Source organism: Camelus bactrianus, chromosome 15 (genome assembly GCF_048773025.1).
Source record: "Camelus bactrianus isolate YW-2024 breed Bactrian camel chromosome 15, ASM4877302v1, whole genome shotgun sequence".
Taxonomy (NCBI): domain Eukaryota; kingdom Metazoa; phylum Chordata; class Mammalia; order Artiodactyla; family Camelidae; genus Camelus; species Camelus bactrianus.
The window spans coordinates 67,638,350-67,657,325 of NC_133553.1; the positions used below are offsets into that span (position 1 = coordinate 67,638,350).

Below are 18,976 nucleotides of genomic sequence, written 5' to 3' on the forward strand. Positions count from 1 at the left end.
AGGACCTCCTCTAAATAAATAGATACATAAACCTAATTACCTCCCCCAACAAAAAAATAAGTAAATAAATAAATAATTAAAAAAAAAGAGATGTACAAAGACACGATGGACCTAGAGATTATCATACTAAGTGAAGTAAGTCAGAGAAAGACAAGTATCATATGATGTCACTTATATGTAGAATCTAAAAAAGAAGGTGATACAAATCTTATTTACAAACCAAAAATACACTCATGGACATAGAAAACAAACTATAGTTACCAAAGGGGAAAGGGCAGGGGAGGGATAAATTAGGAGTTTGGGATTAGCAGATACACATTACTATATATAAAATAAACAACAAGGACCTACTGTATAGCACAGGGAACTATATTCAATTTCTTGTAATAACACATAATGGAAAAGAATCTGAAAAAAATACACGTAAGTATATGAACAACTAAATCTCTCTGCTGTACACCTGAAACTCACACTGCAAATCAACTACACTTCAATTTAAAAAAAGAAAAAACGACTGTGGTTCTGGGATGAGGACAGACATATATTAATGGAATAAAATAAAGATTACAGGAATAGACTTGCAAAAAAAATTAAAAGACATTTGTAATATTTGCCAAGGTATGATAAAGCAGTAATACCACTAATATATAAAGTTCTCTTATGAATTCATTAAAAAAACACACAAAGATAGACAAAACGAAACATAGTCACAAAGTATAGATCACAACTAAATACAGTAATAAAAACTGTGCAAATCAAAACATTTTATACCAATTTTATACCAATTAAAATTAGCTTATAATAAACATTTTCGTAATCAGGGATTAAAAAGCAATGAAGACATTTAAATTTTTAAAAAGATGATTGTTATTAAAAGGTTATAAAATGGTAAAAGCTATAAAGATATTAACAAGCGCTATCTCTGAGTGGTAAAATTACAGATGTTTTATTTTCTCTATTTGCTTACCTGAACTTCCTGATTTTTCTACAGTGAATTGGCATTCTTTGTAATAATAACAAAAAAGTTAACTCTTTCCTAGAGTTTGATCTTATTTGAAATTTAATAGCTTTTACACTTAGTCTCTCTTGGTTTTCCCTACGTGTTTGCATAATGCTTGACCTTTTCACAAACCATCACAGCACTTAAAGATATGTCTTTTCAGTCCTCAAGCACTGGGAGCCCCAAATAAACAGCCCCCTTTACATTACTGCACAGACCAGCAGTTCTCAAACTCCTGTGAGAAGAGCAATCACCCATTGGAAGCTAGCCCCAGAGTCCCAGGTCCCACCTCCAAATAGCAATCCTGGGGTCTACGGAGGGGATTCAAACACAGCTGGTCTTTGAACTACCCTTTGAGAACTCCCCCTCCAATAACCCTATGGGAGTGAGGGTGAGTGCAGAAAAAGGGGGAAGTCCTGGCTAGTTCAGAAACTGGGTGAACAGGGAACAGCAGTCTCTTTCCACCCACCACGTGCACATGCAGGTTCCTGTCAGTGGTCAGTGCCCATTCTCTTGAAAGAGGTGACAAGAGGGGTGGGGAGTTGGGGGAGGGCTAGGAAAAGACTTTCTCCAACAGGTGAGCCAAAGCCCGAGCAGCCCAGCATCGCAGCCTCACTGCCAGAAAGCACTCTGCTCTGCGAGAAGGCGCTTGGAACAACTCCACGGGTTCACGGAGGCCCATCTGTCAAGGGTTTCTGCTCAGCACCCTGAGAAGGCAGCTCCTCCAGAGCTGGCAGAGATAGAGCCGTGGCTGCCACGAGGAGCCTGAGGACATCCTGAGGACAGCCCAGGCAGGGACCCATGGCGACCTCCCAACTCCCGGGGCTGCTCGCCCACCCTAGGTGGGCACTGGGAGAGGAAGGAAGACACGGACCTCCTCGACCTCTTGGGTGTACCCTGGTTCCACTGTTTCCCAGGGGATTTAAATGAACTAGCAGAGGAGCCAGAGAAGGTGTTTCTATCTCTTCTGTGCCCTGAGCACTGAAGGCGAGGGCAAGCACAGACCACAGGCTAAATGAGAACCATTCCTGCTGCAATCAGACGCAACACGGTGACACAGTGAACCAGATGCACAGCGTCACAGAGTGACTGGGAAGCAGCTCACAGCCCACCTCTAACTGCTATTTCTTTTACCTGCACAAGCCAAGTTTATCCAACCCCCCCACCTTCTTTTTACACAGGCCAAGAGGCAGCAATCCTTAGGTCTCTAGGTCTGTAGCCAACCCCCCCTCGGGATAAGGGGTCCCTTGTTCATTGGTCCTGGTGGATCCAGCCTTCCTAGGCAGCAGAGATCAGGGACCTGCAGTTAAGGGAAGACCAGAAGGGGAGCAAGGCAGAGTGGCTTGCACTGGACAGCTCCATCAAGAAAAGGTGTCTTTCATTCCCCAACAACAAGTAAAAGCTTAAAATGCAAACACAATGAGGAGGATTAGCCCTTTCACAGGAATAAACTTCGCCAAGAAATCACCTGGGTGGCGGGTGGGGGGTGGCCATGGACTCTGGAAGAGAACAGTACAGAGAAGACAGATACTACCTTCGAGAAAGGAGACCAGGCGCACAGCCGTGGGGTCAGTTTCACCTGTGGCCTTACACGCTCTGCTTCCAGCCGTGATGAATCCTCCCCCCCAAAGAGCAGCTGCAGATACGTGTGTGTTTTAGGCTACCTGCAGGTGTCTGGGAACCAAGAACGCAGCTCTTCCTATTAGCGCTAATGAGGGTTAACGACCAGTGGGCTGTCAGCCTCAGGGTAATTACGAGCTGTGGGTTCAGAGGCTCCTCCCTGCTATCTGCCTGTGGGAACATGGCCCAGGACCGTCTCTTAACTGTGGGAGCAGGGCAGGTGCCCCACCTGTTGCCCGGCTCACAGCGTCCAGGCTTGGCGCCAGGGCTGCTTTAGATCCTGCTCCCCACGTTGGCCTAGGCTGTCACACTCTGAGGGGCTGAAGTTCACTGTCCTGCGCATCAGTTTGATTCCACAGCATTTATGAAAAGGATTTACTGCATGCGAGGCTTTGTGCCAGGTACTGGGGAACGAAACTGAGTAAGATGAGGTTTACTTATTTATTTATTTCTAGAGGAGGCAGCAGGGATTGGACCCAGGACCCTGTGTATGCTAAGCATGTGCTCTAACACTTGAGCTACACCCTGCCAACCTCAAAACTGAGTCAGATGAGCACCTCACCACTAGGAACTCATACCAAGCGCTGAAGACTGAAGTGTCGCTGGAGAGGTACAGCCAGCGTGTAAGAACGAGGGGCTGCCCGGGCGTCAGACAGCGGCTGACAAGAACCAGAGCATTTCTCATGCACCTGCCGTGACAGGTTACAAAGTGTAACGGGAAGACCTGATCCACAGCAACAGCAGCAGAGCCCAGGTGCCCTAGGAACAAACTTAACGAGAAAAGGGTGAAGACCCACATGAAGAAAACTTTAAACCTTTGATGGACACACAAAAGGACAGGAATAAATAGAAACATACTTCCCATTCCCTGGACGGGAAACTCATTATAAAGCTGTCCATTCTCCCCCAAATAATCTATAAATCCTTTGTGATCCCAACTGAAAAATCCCAGCATTTTCCATAGACCTTGACAAGTTGTTTATAAGCTTATTTGGGAAAGGAAATGCAAAAGAAAAGCCAAAGAAATGTTGTGGAAAAAATGAGTTTTTGTTTAAACCAAACTGTTATATAAAAACTGCAGTAATTAGAACAATGAAATACTGACACAGAATCAGACAAATAATTCAACGGAACTGAAAAGGCCCTGAAACATTCGCCCATGAACATACGAGTATTTACGGGATGCTTAAGGTAGAATTATAAACCATTTGAGAAACAATAAATATTTAATAAACAGACTGGAGACAACAGGCTTTCTATCTGGGAAAAATTCAACCCCTATCTGATACCATATACAAAAATAAATCTCAGCTTAGAGAGATCTAAATATATACAACTATACCATAATGTAAAAACTGGGGTACAAAAATACTGATGAATTCTGATCGTAAAAAAATAAAACTTCCATTTGATAGACACAATGAAAGACAAAGGAGAGGCCAAAATTTTTTTCAAACTATAATAGAGGTTAATACTGATAACATATTAAGAACTTTTATGAATCAATAAAAAGGCAGTCTTGGGCCAAGTCCTTCTCTGCTGGCTTGAACAAGTTTGGGCTGGGTGCAGAGGCCTCCCCCACCTACCAGGCCCTGTGGGACCCAGAGAGGGGCGACTGCCCTCTCAATTGGGGTCACTGTTGTTGGCACCCTGAGCTCTAGGAGGAACATGGAAATAGGTTTTCAGTGGTGCACAGGAAGAGATGCTAACACTGTCTTTCCCGGCAGTTTGGACGCCTCACTCGTCTTCTGCTGTCCTTTCCATCTTAGCACGTTACACGCGGCCTCAGAGACACCAGCTGGGCCATGGCTTCTAGAGGGGCATGAAAGGAGCAAGGAGCAAGACTCGAACCTGCAGCCTCGGCCAGCTCAGCTAGGCCATGAGCTCTGGGTCGAGTATTTCTTTTCCCTCTCCCCCCACCAACCTTAGTTTCTAGCTTCATTTCCTATGGTGTTAATGTGTGAGGCTTTTCGAAATACTACTAAAACTCCCATTTGGGCTTAGGATATGCTCTAGTCCTAGCAAATTAAACCAATTTTGCTTAGGTTAAAAAAAAAGTTTTCCACAGGTCCTGGTTGCCAAGCTGGTAAGCCATTTCTAGGTCTCTACCAAGGGGCTTGGACAAAAAGCCCCCAGGAGTAAGCGAGCACGGCACTGTCTGACCTCGCCACTCTTCCACACGCAGGGAGGAAGTGGAGTCAGGCCACGCCAGGACTTGGCACACCCAAGAGCTCCAGCACACACGTAACATCAAAACCTGGAGAATGAGGCTACAGCAGAACGTAGAGAAAAGGTCATATTTTAAAATGTGTTTGTGATCAAAGAAGGAAAAAGTAGAAAGAGAAAAAGTAGAGTGTCCTAAGGATTCAACTGAGAATTCAGAAAAAGCACATACCAAATAAACTTAAGGGAAAAAAATGAATTAAAACTAAAGGAGAAATTAATGCTTTAGCAAACAGAAAGCACAACTGAAATCTATGTGCTTTTTTATTACATCAAACTGGCAAAGGTAAGGAAGGAAAAGAAAAAATTAACATACAACAGTAGAAATTAAGTGAAAGAAAAAAATCACAGATACTGAGGGAACCAAAAAGCAATAACTGTATGTGCATTATGATAATAAATTTGAAAACAGATCACTCTCATGGAAAAAACACAGTAAATGTTCTATAGCAATAGCCACAGGAGGAAAAAATCCAAAAGCTGCAAAGACCCATCCTTCAAAAAAGGTACCAGGCTCAGAAGGCTTTGCCAGTTTTTTTCCCCCAAATCCTTAAGGAATGAAATGACTAAACTGTATTTAAATTGCTCCAGAGCATAAAGAATAAAATTTCACAATGCATAGTATGAAGTTACTATTACTCTAAAACCAACTGATGATGAAAACACAAAAGGAAAATTGTAAGTCAACCTCACTCACAAATACAGATGCAAAACTCCCACATTAATAAATCAAATGAAAACATGTTAAAAAGAAACTCCCCAACACCAACAACGGTATATTCAAGGAACACAAAAATAGTTCAGTATTAAGAAATGTATTAACACAATTCAGGCGAAGATCTACCCTCTCCTCTTCACACCATGTTAACCAGATACATCCTGGCCTCAAATCCAGCTCCTCCCCTTGTGAACCACCAGCCCTTGGTCACACTACTATCCTGAATCTCAGGTTTTTTTATCTGAAAGGTGGGGCTACCACTATCTGCCTTGGAGTTGTCATGAGAACTAAGAGAGAGAGAACTAGTAAAACTTTGCCCCATGAGCCCCACACGCGGTAAATGCTCAACAGCAGTATTACAGCTGGTTGTTAAACAGGGTCAAGCAGGCTGTCACGCGGCACGACTCCATTTTCACAAGCAGCACAAAACAAGCGTGTGGTGTGCACAGAATCAAGTCTAGAGGGATGCTCCAGTTAAAAGTGGTTAACTGGGTTGTGAAATTACAGGAAAATTCTTTCCTTCTTCTAATTTTTCCAAAGAACATGTATTACCTGTACAATCAAAAAAAAAAAAAGAATAAAAAGTCAAAAAATGATACAGAGGTTTGGATTCAGTCAAGACTGAGGACTCGCAAGCCCAAAGGCCAAAGTGGAAAAGGAAGTAAAGGCAACAGACAAGAGGGCCAGGCAGGGGCTTGCAGGACTCCTTTGCCCTGTGCCCCGTTACCGTGAAACCCACTCGGGCATGTAAAGGTGTTCCTGGCAGAGGACCAGCTAAAGCCCTCCAGACCCAACTCCAGCACACACTGCTATACTGAGCACAGCCTCGCCTGACTTTGCCAAATGCCATAGAAATTCTGAACAATGGGAATGGGGCGACGGTACCCATTTCTTGATCCAGGTGGTGGTTACACAGGTGAGCTTACTTTGTGAAACTCACCAAGCTGCACACATTATGTGCTTTTTTGTGTGTGTGCCACACTTTGTAACAAGTTTTTACAAAATTAAAAGCTGAGAGGAGAACCCTTGGTTTCTGCCATCAGCTACAGAATTTCCCTCAAATTCTGGTTACAATAAATATGAAGTTAGGGATCAGTTTCATGGAAGAGAACACTCAATCCAGTGTTTTGTCTAACATGTCTCATTGTCTTAATAAATACAGAGTCTGGAAAGATGATCACTAAAATTATCAATAGATGAAAAAAAAAATATTCCAGGACAACCCACAGATATAGGAGACACGAGGAAAACCAAAACAGATGAGGGTGGTGGCTCTCAACCGTGAGTGCACATTCAAGTCACCTGGGGAGCTTTGAAAAATGCTGGGGTCCCCGTTGTACCCCAGACAAATTACATAAGAGTCTCTGGCGCTGGGGCCCAGACATTGATAGTTTCTTTTTTAAAAGTCCTGCAGATGATTCTAATAAGCAGCGAGACTGAGAACCACTAAACTAGTTGAGCCACAGGGACTGGTCACTGGAAGCTCTCTAGGCAAGGTGAAGGCCAGCTGAATCCTGATGGAGGCTGCAGGGTGGGAGCAACTGCTCAGGGCGGAAGATCCCTGCCACCCACGCAGGTCTTCCTCTGCATCCCGCGTGCCCAGACCTCAGCAGAGCCCCAAGGTGTAGCGATGCCCCACACACGGAGGAGACAGCCTCTGGAAAGTAAGGGGGATGGGGCTTCTGGTTCCCAGCTGGGTGTTGAGACCGCTCTGAACCACTTGTCAATACAGCCCCAAGACATACACCGTTCCAACCACACAATCCCAGAGCGAGGCCCTAACTACTATCCAGGGTCCAAATGACACCACTGGGAACCCACAGCTGGAAAACAGGAAACCGAGGAGAAATAACCATGGGAAGAAGGGCCACAGGGTAGAGGTCAGGGTGTAGCTCAACCGTCAGGTAGGACCTGGCTCAGGGACAAGAGACGGGAAAAGGGGACATGACACGGCCCACCTGCCGAGAGGTTCCAACACTACCCTCGGGGCCCCCACACCAACTCATCCTGCGTCCACCCTACCTAATTATACAACAGGAACCCACAAGTGTGACCCCAACAGATGGCTATCTTGGCCTTGCCACCCTATAGACTTTACACGCTCCTAGATAATTCTGATAGAAGGAATCCTTTGCCCACGCCCTACAGAAATAGCAGTGCCCTCAGAGGCCCGCACTCTGCTCAGTCCAGAACTTAGGGCTGAGCTCAAAGCATGAGGGGTGAGAGTGGGGGTGGGCCGAGGCCATGAGGAGTGCCTCAGGATGGAAGCACAGCGGGAGAAGAGGAAGGGACCTGCCATGCCAGGAAAAACTGCTGGACATCTCTTGGGCACACACCTTCAGCACGCCACTGAAAATCCCTTTCTGTGTTCCCCCACTAGAGCTCAGGTGCAGAGCAACAATGATGGCAACTGGGAAGGCACGTGTCCCCTCCCGGGGTCCAGCAGAGCCTGGTACAGTCAGGGGGCACCCTCTTTACCCAGACAGAACTTGTTCAAGCCAACAGAGAAATGAGTTGGCCCAGGGGTCGCACTCAGTGGGGAAGGTGCAGCAGAAGGTGTCTGTCTGGGGATTCAGATAGGGCTGTCAGCCTGAACCCCTTTCAGGGTCTCTACCTCGGTCAGGAGTTACCAGCCTCCCTGGCTCTTCGACCTTTTGCACAACAGCCAGCAGGAATCAGAGATGCAACCCTCCCCTAAGGTACAGGAAGGTGGGCCAGCAGGAAACAGCTCCTACTGTAAACTCCATCTGTTAAGCAGGGCCGGGAACCAAGGCCCGCAGGCTGAAGGAGCGGACTCCTGGGGAAAGGGATGTTGGTGGGGGTGTGTAGTTGCTGCAGCGGCAAAGCAAGAAACTCCGCAACAGGGCAGGGAGCTCAGGAGCTCACTGTCAGGGATAAGCTGCAAGCCCTTTCAGTGTCTTTGTTTCCCTTGCAAAGCCCGTAAGGTTAGGATTACACATGAAAAATGCTTGGAGGTGGGATTAGGAAATCCAATTACTTAAGCACCAAAGACACAGGCGTTCCAGGCCACAGAGGTAACCAGCATGCGCTCAGGTCCTAATCTCACTGTCCTTGGAATGTTGCCTCCTAAGGAACACTTCCGTGGCCCGCCAGTGTTACCTGCAAACCTTAGCCCTTCCCTACGCTCCTCCAGGATGAGGCGGCCAGGGTAGAAGGAAATGAGTATTTTTCCTTTTTTGTCTAAACTTTAGCATCTTAAATGAAAATACCAAAGATCCCAAACAAAACAAAAGAAAAAAACCTTTGCAGAGTGTGTGTAGAGGGGTGAGACAAAACAGGAGGGAGATTCCCCAGCTCATGCTATCAAAAATACTGGGATGTCTGTCCTTACAGAAATCAGGGCAGAGTTCGTGATCAGCCCTCAGAGGAAAACGGCCACCTCTGTTTTCGAGAGTCACGGCATGGATAACACTCGGAAGTCCAGGTGCCCTGGCCTGAGGCAATGAAGCGTGAGTGTCCGGCAGGGACCAAGTCCACTCCGGCAACTACAGGGGAGCCGGCCTGAGCCTCACCTTTTCTCTAAGTCATGCAGCGCACACGCGCACACGGTCCTTCCCCACAGGTTCTGACAGTCCACCATCAGAATCTGAAACTTGCAGTGATAAAAGGGCAGGCAGGAAGCAACCTTATCTACAGAAGCTGAGATGCAAGTAAAAATTTTTGAGGCACTCCAGACAGAATTCTGGGCCAGCAAGGTCTCTACTCTTTCAGTGGTGGCTTTGCCCCCAAGATGGAGTGTATGTAAGAGAGAGGTCAAAACAGAGACCCTCTGCTCTCCCAGAAGCAAAGTTCTAAAGTAACGCTGATCACGGAAGGGCCCATAAACTGTTTATCACCAGTTCCCCACAACAGAAACTCAGGAGCTAAGAGTGAGCCTTTAGAAACCGGCACGGCGAGTTGAACCTGCCGCCACATCCAAGTGCGCGCTGGCGGGACCACCTCATCCAATGGCGCACAGATTGGTCTGGATGGTGTTCAGCTCCCAAGGGGAGCCACGCACGGCTCGAGCTGCCAACTAGTTGTACAAAGCAAGACCTGTTTTGGTCTGTGATATTTTGAAGAGTAAGAAAACTGATCCTTCTCCCCTTTTAGTTTGAGAAAAACTAAATTTGGAGGCAACCTTTTCATTTTACAGAAGAAACTGAAGCCCAGGGACACTAAGTGACTGCCCCATGGCAAATGACAGAACCTGAGGATAGGAGAGCTGGGATGAGAGAGAAAAAGAAACGGGACGGCCACACTTCTCACCCTCCTCTTCCCAGCCAGCAGTCTCGCCGGAGCCCCTGAAGCAGTAAGGGCCGCAGGACCCACACACTTCGAATGAGTAGAAGACAATTTCACGTTCAAGGCAAACTGTCCAGGCACAGCATTTCCTTCCAGCTTTATCTGTATCTCAAACCCAGCACATCTAAAGCCAACATCCTCCTTTCAAAACTAAGCTATCATCCCAGTGAGTCCATTTCTGACCCCACTACCCTGATCTGTCACTGCCAGATCCCAGAAAGGCTAACTTATTACAAACAAGGTTGGCATGTTGATTCTTCCTTCAAAGTCCCTTGAGGTCCACTGAGCCCATGATGAAAGCAGACGTAAAGCGGCAGGGCCAGCTTGGAGCGAGGGGCTGGTCTGCCGCGTGCAAGTTCACAATCCCAAACGCACAGATCAAAAGCATTCACTGTATTTAAAGTAAAAAAAAAAAAAAAAAAAAAAAAAAGATTGCCAGTGCTGGTTCTCCCACTCAGAGTCACGGTTTTAGGAAATTTAGTCCGTGTCTCTTACTTCCAGTGATACTGTGAATATCAAATAATAATGATTTCTCTTATCTCTCAGGACCTCGTACGGTACCCAGAACATGGCAAACACTCAGTAAACGGGGAAAGACACAGGGAGGAAGAAGGGGAGATAAAGTGAATGCGGACAGGGTCATAGTTCTAGACAGCATGACAATCTATAGATTCTAACTGTCTCAGCCATCCCTGTGCCCCGTTTGCCCAAAGGCTTCCTAAACCAACCCACAAGGAAGCTATCTCCTCCTCATGAAAGCAGATGTAGAGAGGCAGGGCCAGCTGGGAGCGAGGGGCTTGGTCTGCCCCTTACATGCTGGTAACAAGGGGGAGTCCTCAGCTGACTTCCAGATGCCAGAAGGAAGGAGGCTCAGAGGTCAGTGAGGGGAAGACCCAAAAGCTGAGCCCAGCCAAAGCCCCTCCCCACGCTCCCTGCCCCCACTCCTAGGCAGCCAAACTGTTTGCTGCAGCCTCAGGGGCATGAGAGGGGACTTGGCAAGACCACAAAGACCAGTTCTAGCAGAAACATCCATCTACAGCTGGAGTGAGCCCGGCACCCAGGCCCCTCCTCAGCCAACCCAGCAAGGGGGCTAAGGAGCCATCACAGTGACCCCTGCAGGTGGCTCCAGGGCCCTGCACCACGGTAGGCAGGAGTGCTCTCCCTCCCACTCACCTGTCTGTCTGCCTTGCAAAGTCCTCTCCCTCTCCCATGACACTCAGAAATGCCTGGGTCACCAACAAGGTAGAGCTGAGCTCTGGGACTGTAACTCCAGCCCTTATTATGCATGGGGAAGCCGTCTTTCTCCATCCTCAAATTCAACTCTGCAATCCTCTGGGTTGGTTTCTCTCCCATTCTAGCTTGGCATGCTCACCTGCTTCCATAGCTCCCCAAGTTCACTACTGCTTGTAAATGTACCTTAGAGAGAAAAGAGTTCCTGCTAGACCCTCACAAAGGGCTAGAGAGGGGTAAAGAAGGAGCGGAGTGACCCGTGGTGTGTGGAAAGTTGAGGACCACAGATCCTTGACCAAGGAGCATTTCTGCAGTGGTCCAAAGGAGAGGCAGAAGGCGGAGATCCTGGGCACAGTTCCAAAATAGTTTCCAGACATCCTCAGCCAGCGGAGGGTTCCCATGGGGCAGAGCGTGGGAGCCCAAGAGCAGGGCAGCCTGGTGCCCTCAGCACTGGGCACGCACTCCTGTCCAGGCTGCCAAGACGGAGGTGGTGGTGACAGTGTGTGGTATGGCATGTTCCTTGGGGTATCATGGGTACACATGTAACACACTAGACAGCCGAATGACACCTTGTGTCCACCAAGCTCAACTCCATGCCCGGGCTAGGCACTACGCACGCTTGACATTATAGATATTCTTGAAAGCCCGGCAGGACTCAGCACACAGTAATGAGCACGTCTCCACTGGCTGCTGGATACCGTTCACCCAGGGGGCTTACCCATCCTGCAATCCTGTGCTCATCCCGCAGGAACACAGACTGGGAGACCCCCTTGTCCTGTGTCCCAGACTCCTGGCCTCATCTGCCTTCACCACAACCTCCTGATGGAAGGGGACTTGGCAAAACTGCTTCACCCGGGGTACGTGGGCCACCATACCCAAGTGGCCACCTAAGAAAACTATGTGCGGAGAAAGGTGGCAACCAGAACAGGGGACTCAGATCCGACTGCTTGCTGGCAGTGCCCAAGCTGAGCCAAGAGGAAGCTATGATTTTCTGACAGACAACCCAACAATAACAACAAGCAGAGACACAACCTCAGAGCTTTAAAAGCACAGCCAGCACAGGCCCCACTCTGAGAAGCGGGAAGGAGGAAGGCGTGTTTGAAGGGCATCCTCTGGTTTTTCAAGCAGCCCTACCTCATGCCCACGACGCTAAGGGTGGAGGTGCTGGGCGGGGAGCTTCCAGCAGGACGACAGGGCCAGCAGAATACAGGCAGGAAGGAACGGAGAACACACTTGGAAAGAGCTGAAGAGAAGCCATTGCTAGGCAGGAGAGGGTGCTTTCCGGAGTAAACAAACCTGCCAGCAGCCATTCCTCCCAGCAGAGAGGGAAGCTCTGGCTGACAAGGCCAGAGACGCAGAGGGGGGAGGGAGCCGCCCACTCCCTGAGCCCATCTGTCCTCACCCCCTGACCCGCCGTCCCCAGGGTGCGGCAGAACGGGCGCACCCCGCGCGCTCCGTGCGCACAGCCCTCAGCAGCGCACAGGTGGCTACAGCTCCCTCGCCAGCAGTGGGAGGCCAGAGGAGGAAGTGGAGGCGGAACCTGGGGGTTCTGCTCCGAAGAAAGGGCGTGGAGTGAGCTCACAGCTCTCTCCTCCTCACCCACAGCATCACCAGCATCAACCACCCTCGGCCTGCCTCAGGGGCCTCCCACAGTCCCGTCCCAGGGGGTCGCCCACTAACTCCCAGCCTCACTGAGGCTTGCCCAGTTCTCCAGGGGAGCCAGCGCCACCTGACTACTCTCCTTCCCCCAGAAGCAAAATTCTTGCCCTCCCACAAGCACTTCCTGGCCTTAAGTTCCTTGGGAGGAGGCCAGGGACCCACCCTGGCTCCTGATCCACCTGGCAGCCTCACCTAGGAGCCCCTACCCCACATGGGGAAGCAGAGTCCCTCCCTGCCAGCATCCCCACCCAGGCAGCGAGCGTGACACTTCAGCACCTCCAGGGCGCTTCCCACAGTTTTCCCAGGAAGCCAGAGGACTTCCACAGAGGAAAGTCTAAGAGCATCTGGGGACACGAGCAGCTCGCCTACCTGCTACCCAAGCAACCAGATCCCCCCAGCTCCTCACAGGCTCCAGGGGCTGAAGGGAAAAGGAGAGCTGGGCAGGGGCAGGGATGGGCTCCCTCCCCGTGAAGACGAGTCCCACGCAGCCCTGCCCTGCCCACCTGTGCCCACTCCTTCCCCAGCCTCTCTGCTTCTGACCTGAAAGGCGGCCACACGGAGCTGCCTCTTGCTGTCTTCTCCACCCTGGGCCAGCAGAGGATACTGCTGAGTAATCCCAAACTCACGGCGGGTCCCCAGCCCGAAAACAGGGCAAAACCCAAGGAAACCTACTGATCCTGGTCCTTGCCAACCTGGGAGGAACATCGGTGTTTCCAAGTAATGGCTTATACTCCAGCACTCTGCCCTGCCCCAAACATCCCAGCCCTGGCCCTAAGACAGCCACATGGAGCAGCTCAGTGCCCTCTTCTCCACTTCCCACGCACCTGGTAACATTCCCTTCCCAGTCCCCCAGACACCAAGCTGTACAGTGTAACAGCAGCCGACCGCCTGCAGGATTCCCAGTCATGATGTTGCATCAGCCCCCACCCTACCCAAAATATCCTCACCCCCACCACCTCCTCTCCTCTCCAGCCATCTCCATGGTGACAGCAGCATGACTAATGACACCCTATCAGCTTCAGACTCAGGAGCGCAATTCCCCTTCCCCCTCCCCACCCCCCCCCCCACGGGATTTCTGCAGATTGGATGCAAACCAACAGTGCCAGGGACATTCTCGAGAGATTTCCAGAGGCAAGGGTGGGGAGTGGGTTATGTGTCTTAAAAAAAAAAAAAAAAACACAGTTCAACAAACCCAATCCCAACTGCACCCAAACCATCCAGCTGAGGAAGCAGAAAGAGTCCAAACAAAACCCACACAGGCCTGAGGATTCATTGGCCGCCCACACCCCCGCCGCCCCTCCCCCTCAGCGGCTGCTACACACACAGTGGGAGATTAAGGGATCACCAGAGGAGACCCTTTATTTTTATCCAATCCAGTCAAACACTTCACCCTTAACACACACACACACACACACACACACACACACACACACACACACGGTACCTTGACAGCAGCCCCTTGTCCCCACGGCCCGGCTCCTTCACCAGTCTTTATTTCCACCTGCAAAAGAAGCCGGAGAGACTGATGAGCCAGGCTGACACCAGGAAAGCAGCAAAGTCCCTCTGCTGCACCGCCAGCACCACCGCAGGGGAAGGGGCAGAACGGGAGGCAGGGGGCCTCCCAAAGAAAGGATAGCTGGGACCATCTTCCTGCCTCCAGCTGCCACCCAGACGAGCGGTGGATGGCTCATTCGCCTTCCAGAGTGTTTTTGTTTTCATTTCTTCTTTTTCCACCCTCCCAAGATCCAGGAGGGCTCTGCCCCTCCTCCTGCGTCCGGTCTGGCCTCGTCCCTCCCCGCCCTGCCCGCTCTACCTCGGCCGGCCTCCTCTGGTGCATCGGCCGGCGGGCCTCCCATTATCCCCGCCGGAGCGCGGAGGGAGGCACTGCAGAGGCGGCGGCGGCCAGCTGCCGGCTTGGCTCCCCTCCCCGCCGCCGGCGAGGCTGGTGTGGAGGGGGCGGCGCGCTCGCCAGCCAATCCCCGAGGCCGGCAGGGCGGGGGCAGGGCCGCCGGGGGCCGGACCTGCACAGCCGGGAGGCGGGGGCGCCGCGAGGGTGCCGTGGAGCCGTGCTGGCCGCGGCCCAGGCCCGCCGCCGCTCCCCGGCAGGCCGGGGATCCCGGGGCACCCCCGTCTCCTCCAGAGTCGGGTACCCGAAGGTAACACCCAGAGGCATCCCCAGGGTCAAAGAGGGCGGACTGCGCCGGGGGTCGAGCGGACGCGGGCGGCACCTCCCCCCTCCCCAGGCCGCCCTCTAACCCTTGGACACCGGCAAACTGCAGCTTCTCGCAGCAGCTAGGTCAGTGCCAGGCGCTGTGATAACAGCAACAGCCCTGCAATCTTCCGAGGAAGAAAACGCCTTGGCAGTATGACCCTTTACCCCGTTCTGCGGATGAGGAAACAAGGAAAGATAAGTGAAGTAATTTACCCAAGGTGACACAGCTAGAAAGCAGCGCTGGGACTCCAAGCTGGTCCGCCCGGCTCTGAAGACCAGACTCTTCACCATTATGCAGTCCTTCTCCTCCCTCCCTCCAACAGGCTTCTTCTTGAATCCCGCACTGCCTGGGGCTCAAAGCCTACCAAGTCAGCCCTGCCCTCCCTCGCACTCGAACACCCACACTCTATCCTAGGATCACTCATCCCTGGTGCCTCCCCACCACTACCACTCTCAGTGTTTCCTCCTCTTTTAGAAAGGCTGAGGAGGTGGTGCCCCTAGACCTCAGGGCTTCCCACCCCCTGTAAAGGCTGAGGAGGGGAGGGGGCCCAGACCGCAAGAGCTCTAGTCTCCAGTTCCCAGGCTCTGAGCTTTGAAAGCTGCAATACCCAGGAGACTGAAGGAGAAAGAACAGAACTGGGAGGAAAACCCTGTAATTCCCGGGCATCCCGGGGCACAGCCCACTTCACCCCATCGACTCCCTGTAGCCGAACACCCTAGAGCTCCTGCTGTCCCAGAGGGGGACTTCCGTGGACCCTGGTACTCACGATCTGGCCCAGCTCCCGGCTACACCACCCAGCTGCAGGACCTCGCGGTGGCACCTTACCTCTCTTAGCCTACTTGGCTCACCTGGAAAACAGAACTACACACAGCAGCTACCTTAAACACAGCTGTGAAGACTCTGAAAAAAATGCACACAGCCGGCCACACTGTAGGTGCTGCTAGCCACCCCTCTTACTTTCTGAGAGAGCCCACTGTGTGCTACCTCTCAGTCCCAGAAGAAGAACCTGAGGTCAGAGAGAAATGACTTACGGGACTAGTCAGGATGCGCTCTGCTACCAGCTCCTGCCCACGTGCTGCCCCCTCCCTGAGGCTCCAAGAGGGTACTCAGGATGGATGGGTTGCCTGAGGAGAGACAGCAAAGCTGGCCTCTGGTGAGGAGACTGCAGGAGGAACCAAGGCCCATACCTGCCTCACCCCTGGGGCAAAGGGTAGCCCTACTGGGCTCCTCCCCAGGGCAGGGACGAAAGCAGGTGACAAGGCAGGGCAAGGAGCAGCGTCCTGCGCTGTGTGTGGGCTTCTGCACCCCTCAGCTCTTCCCTTGGCCAGGCCAAGTGCAGTCCCTCCTTTACCCTGGTCCCCCACCCACCTACTGCACACAGCCTGCTGCTGGGCAGGGGCAGCACTGCTTGGACGGCAGCGATCAACATTGTTGCTGCCGCGGCTGCCACAGTTTATCAAGCCCCTGCTGCGTACCAGGCCCCGTGCCAACCATGCTGCGGGAGCATCTCGCCCGACTTACTCCACGGAGAATCTTGTCTCTTATGGGGAAACGGGCTTAGGGATGTCAAGTTACTTGCCCGTCAGCACCCAGCTGGTGAGTGGTGAGCCAGAATTCTAATCCAGGCCCTTCTCATTCCTGTTCTCTAACCCCCTCTCCCTGCCAACCCCAGGGAAATGCACAGGGGGACGGGGTCACTCGAACCAGACCACTTCCCTTTAAAAGCTATGCGTCTGAGGAAGGTAGTATTTTCATGCCTCAGAAACTTGGTGACGCTGCTCCTTGCCTAGGTTCCCCTGCCTCTCCCCAGCTGGGAAGCTGCTATGCTGCCAGGCTTAGCCTCCCTCTGCTGCCTCCCCAGCTCATCTAGCCCAGGAGCACCGCTCACCCCTCCCAGGACCTCGTCTCGAGCAGTCGCAACCAAGCGCAGTTATTTATTTACACGGCCGTCTTCCCCACGTGGCCAGGGGCCCCGTCTTCCCCGCTCACTAGGTTCTGCGCAGAGCTGGAATGTGCTGAGCTGAGTTTCTGCACAAGGAGGGAGGAGAGGCAGGGGGCCGGGCACTGAGATGCAGAGGCCACTCTCCTGGTTGGCCTTCTCTCTAAGGTCCCCAAGGATAGGAGAGACCCTTGCTCTCCTGGGAGGACATGACCTGCCACAACTGAACTGTCGCTGAGGCCCAACCTTGTTCGGACAGCACACATCTTCCTCACGAGCCTGCAGAAGCCACCCGGACACTCTGCTTGAACCAACCCCCTGCCCCAGTGCTAACTCAGCCCCACTCCAACCTCAGGTCCCCGCCCACCCCCTGGCAGCCTATGGACACCCCTAGCAGAGCCCACGGTCCCCAAGTCAGTCCACCTGCTCCCATCTCTATCCCACCCTGACCTCCTGCCCTTTTCAGAGGCACCTGGAATAGCAGAGCTCCAGGCAGTCACAGAGGTGCACGATGGGGCCACTCTGTCTCCAGCAGGGACACTCTCCACACCCCACACCTGACTCCCTCCTGTCTCTATCTGCCCCTCTTTCTACATTAGAGGCTTCACAGTGACCGACCCAGAGGTACTCGGGGCCCCTCTACATGGGGCCTGAGGGTCCCTGCCCACCTTCCATCATGACTCCTAGACCCCACTGCACACCCAGTAGGAGGGACAGGGCTACTGCCCTCCCCATTGGGGAGAAGTGACTGGACTGACTCACTCCCAGAACCCACAAAATACCCCAACACAGAGAACCTCAGAAACACAGATCCCACAGGCTGGAACCCACACAGATATATAAAGACTAGGAAATGGGGACACATCCAGACATAGATTCAAGGGGATTCACAGGAGCATCAAACAAGCAGCAACCTGATGTCAAGCCCTGTAACTGGAGCATGATGTACTTTATCTTATTTAACTCTCAAAACAAACCAATGAGAGAGGAACTTCCCCTGCCCATTCTACAGATGGAGAAAGGAGGAGACTGCGCAGGGCTCTCACCACCCCTCACTCACAGCAGTACAGTCGCTGCTGCCCTGTGTAGCTCAATGATTTTCTCATCAACCTACCTCTTCTAGAGTTGGCAGGGGGCAGACGGACGACTTCTCCTCCCTCGCCATGGCTGTGTCCTGAAAGAGGTCACTCCCCAGGGCTTTACTTCAAAGTTCAGGTCAAGCCCTACTTCCTCCAGGAAGCCTTCTCGGGTTACCCTAGTCCTCTGCCAGCTGACAGCACTCCTAAGGTTTCTCATTTGATGCTTAGTGCTGCTATTTGTCTTCCTGTGTGTCCTGCCTCTCCAACCAGAATGGCTAGAGCTGTGCCTCTTCAAAGCCCCTGCGGGGTTTTGCTCAGCATTCCACACGCTGAAGGCACTTGGAATCGACCGTGGGGGAAGCCTGTGACCTTCCCTTCCCTCTCCATCGCACAAAGGATCCTGCCAAAGAAACCTAACACCCCCTCCACCTTCAGAGCCTATGTTTGAAGTCACCGGTGTCCACGCATCAATTTCCACCCAAGTAATTGCAGCCCATCACACACACATCATCCCCTATATTTGAAACTCTTTGCGGTTGTCATGGGAACTGCCTTTGCCTTCATTCACTGATCAGGCCTCACAATTAGCTTTGGCAGCGGAAGTCTGTATCAACGGCAATGGCAGGGAGGAGAAAGCCGAGGAGGAGGAACAGCAGCAACAGAAAGGGTGCTCCTCCGTGGAGATGCAGCAGAGCCAGACTGAGCCCAGGCACCAGTGATGTCAGAGGGAAAACAGAGCCAGCCAGCCAGCAACTCCCCGCACGCTCCCACATCAACAAACAGAAGGCACTCAGGCCCCTCAGGCTGACCGGCGGCGGCTCTGCCCACGCCCCACCTGCCCTCCTAACTGCTTGTAAGACAGTCTTATATCAGATGAACCGCATTAGGTTCTCCTCACCCCAAATTCAACAGCCTTGGAGCACCAAATGTTCCAAGACCCAAGTAAATAACGCAGAGCCTTAACAGGTCATTGAGAAGGTGGGACAAGAA

The 18,976-nt window shown here is 51.8% G+C and overlaps 1 protein-coding gene across 8 annotated transcripts in view; it reads right to left on the bottom strand.

Moving 5' to 3' along the window:
- TET3 (tet methylcytosine dioxygenase 3) overlaps positions 1–18,976 on the bottom strand; it is a 100,744-nt gene that overhangs the window by 69,887 nt on the left and 11,881 nt on the right. For 4 of the 8 annotated variants that reach the window (XM_074341351.1, XM_074341352.1, XM_074341353.1 and 1 more), the window contains exon 3: positions 14,200–14,256. The exons of 1 other annotated variant lie outside the window; for it this stretch is intronic. In XM_074341351.1, the coding sequence (XP_074197452.1) occupies positions 14,200–14,256 (57 nt within the window). Of the gene's footprint in view, positions 1–14,199; positions 14,257–14,568; positions 14,775–15,180; positions 15,935–15,999; positions 17,231–18,976 lie in introns of those variants that run through there. 3 more of the 8 variants (XM_074341357.1, XM_074341355.1, XM_074341356.1) reach the window with 3 other exon arrangements.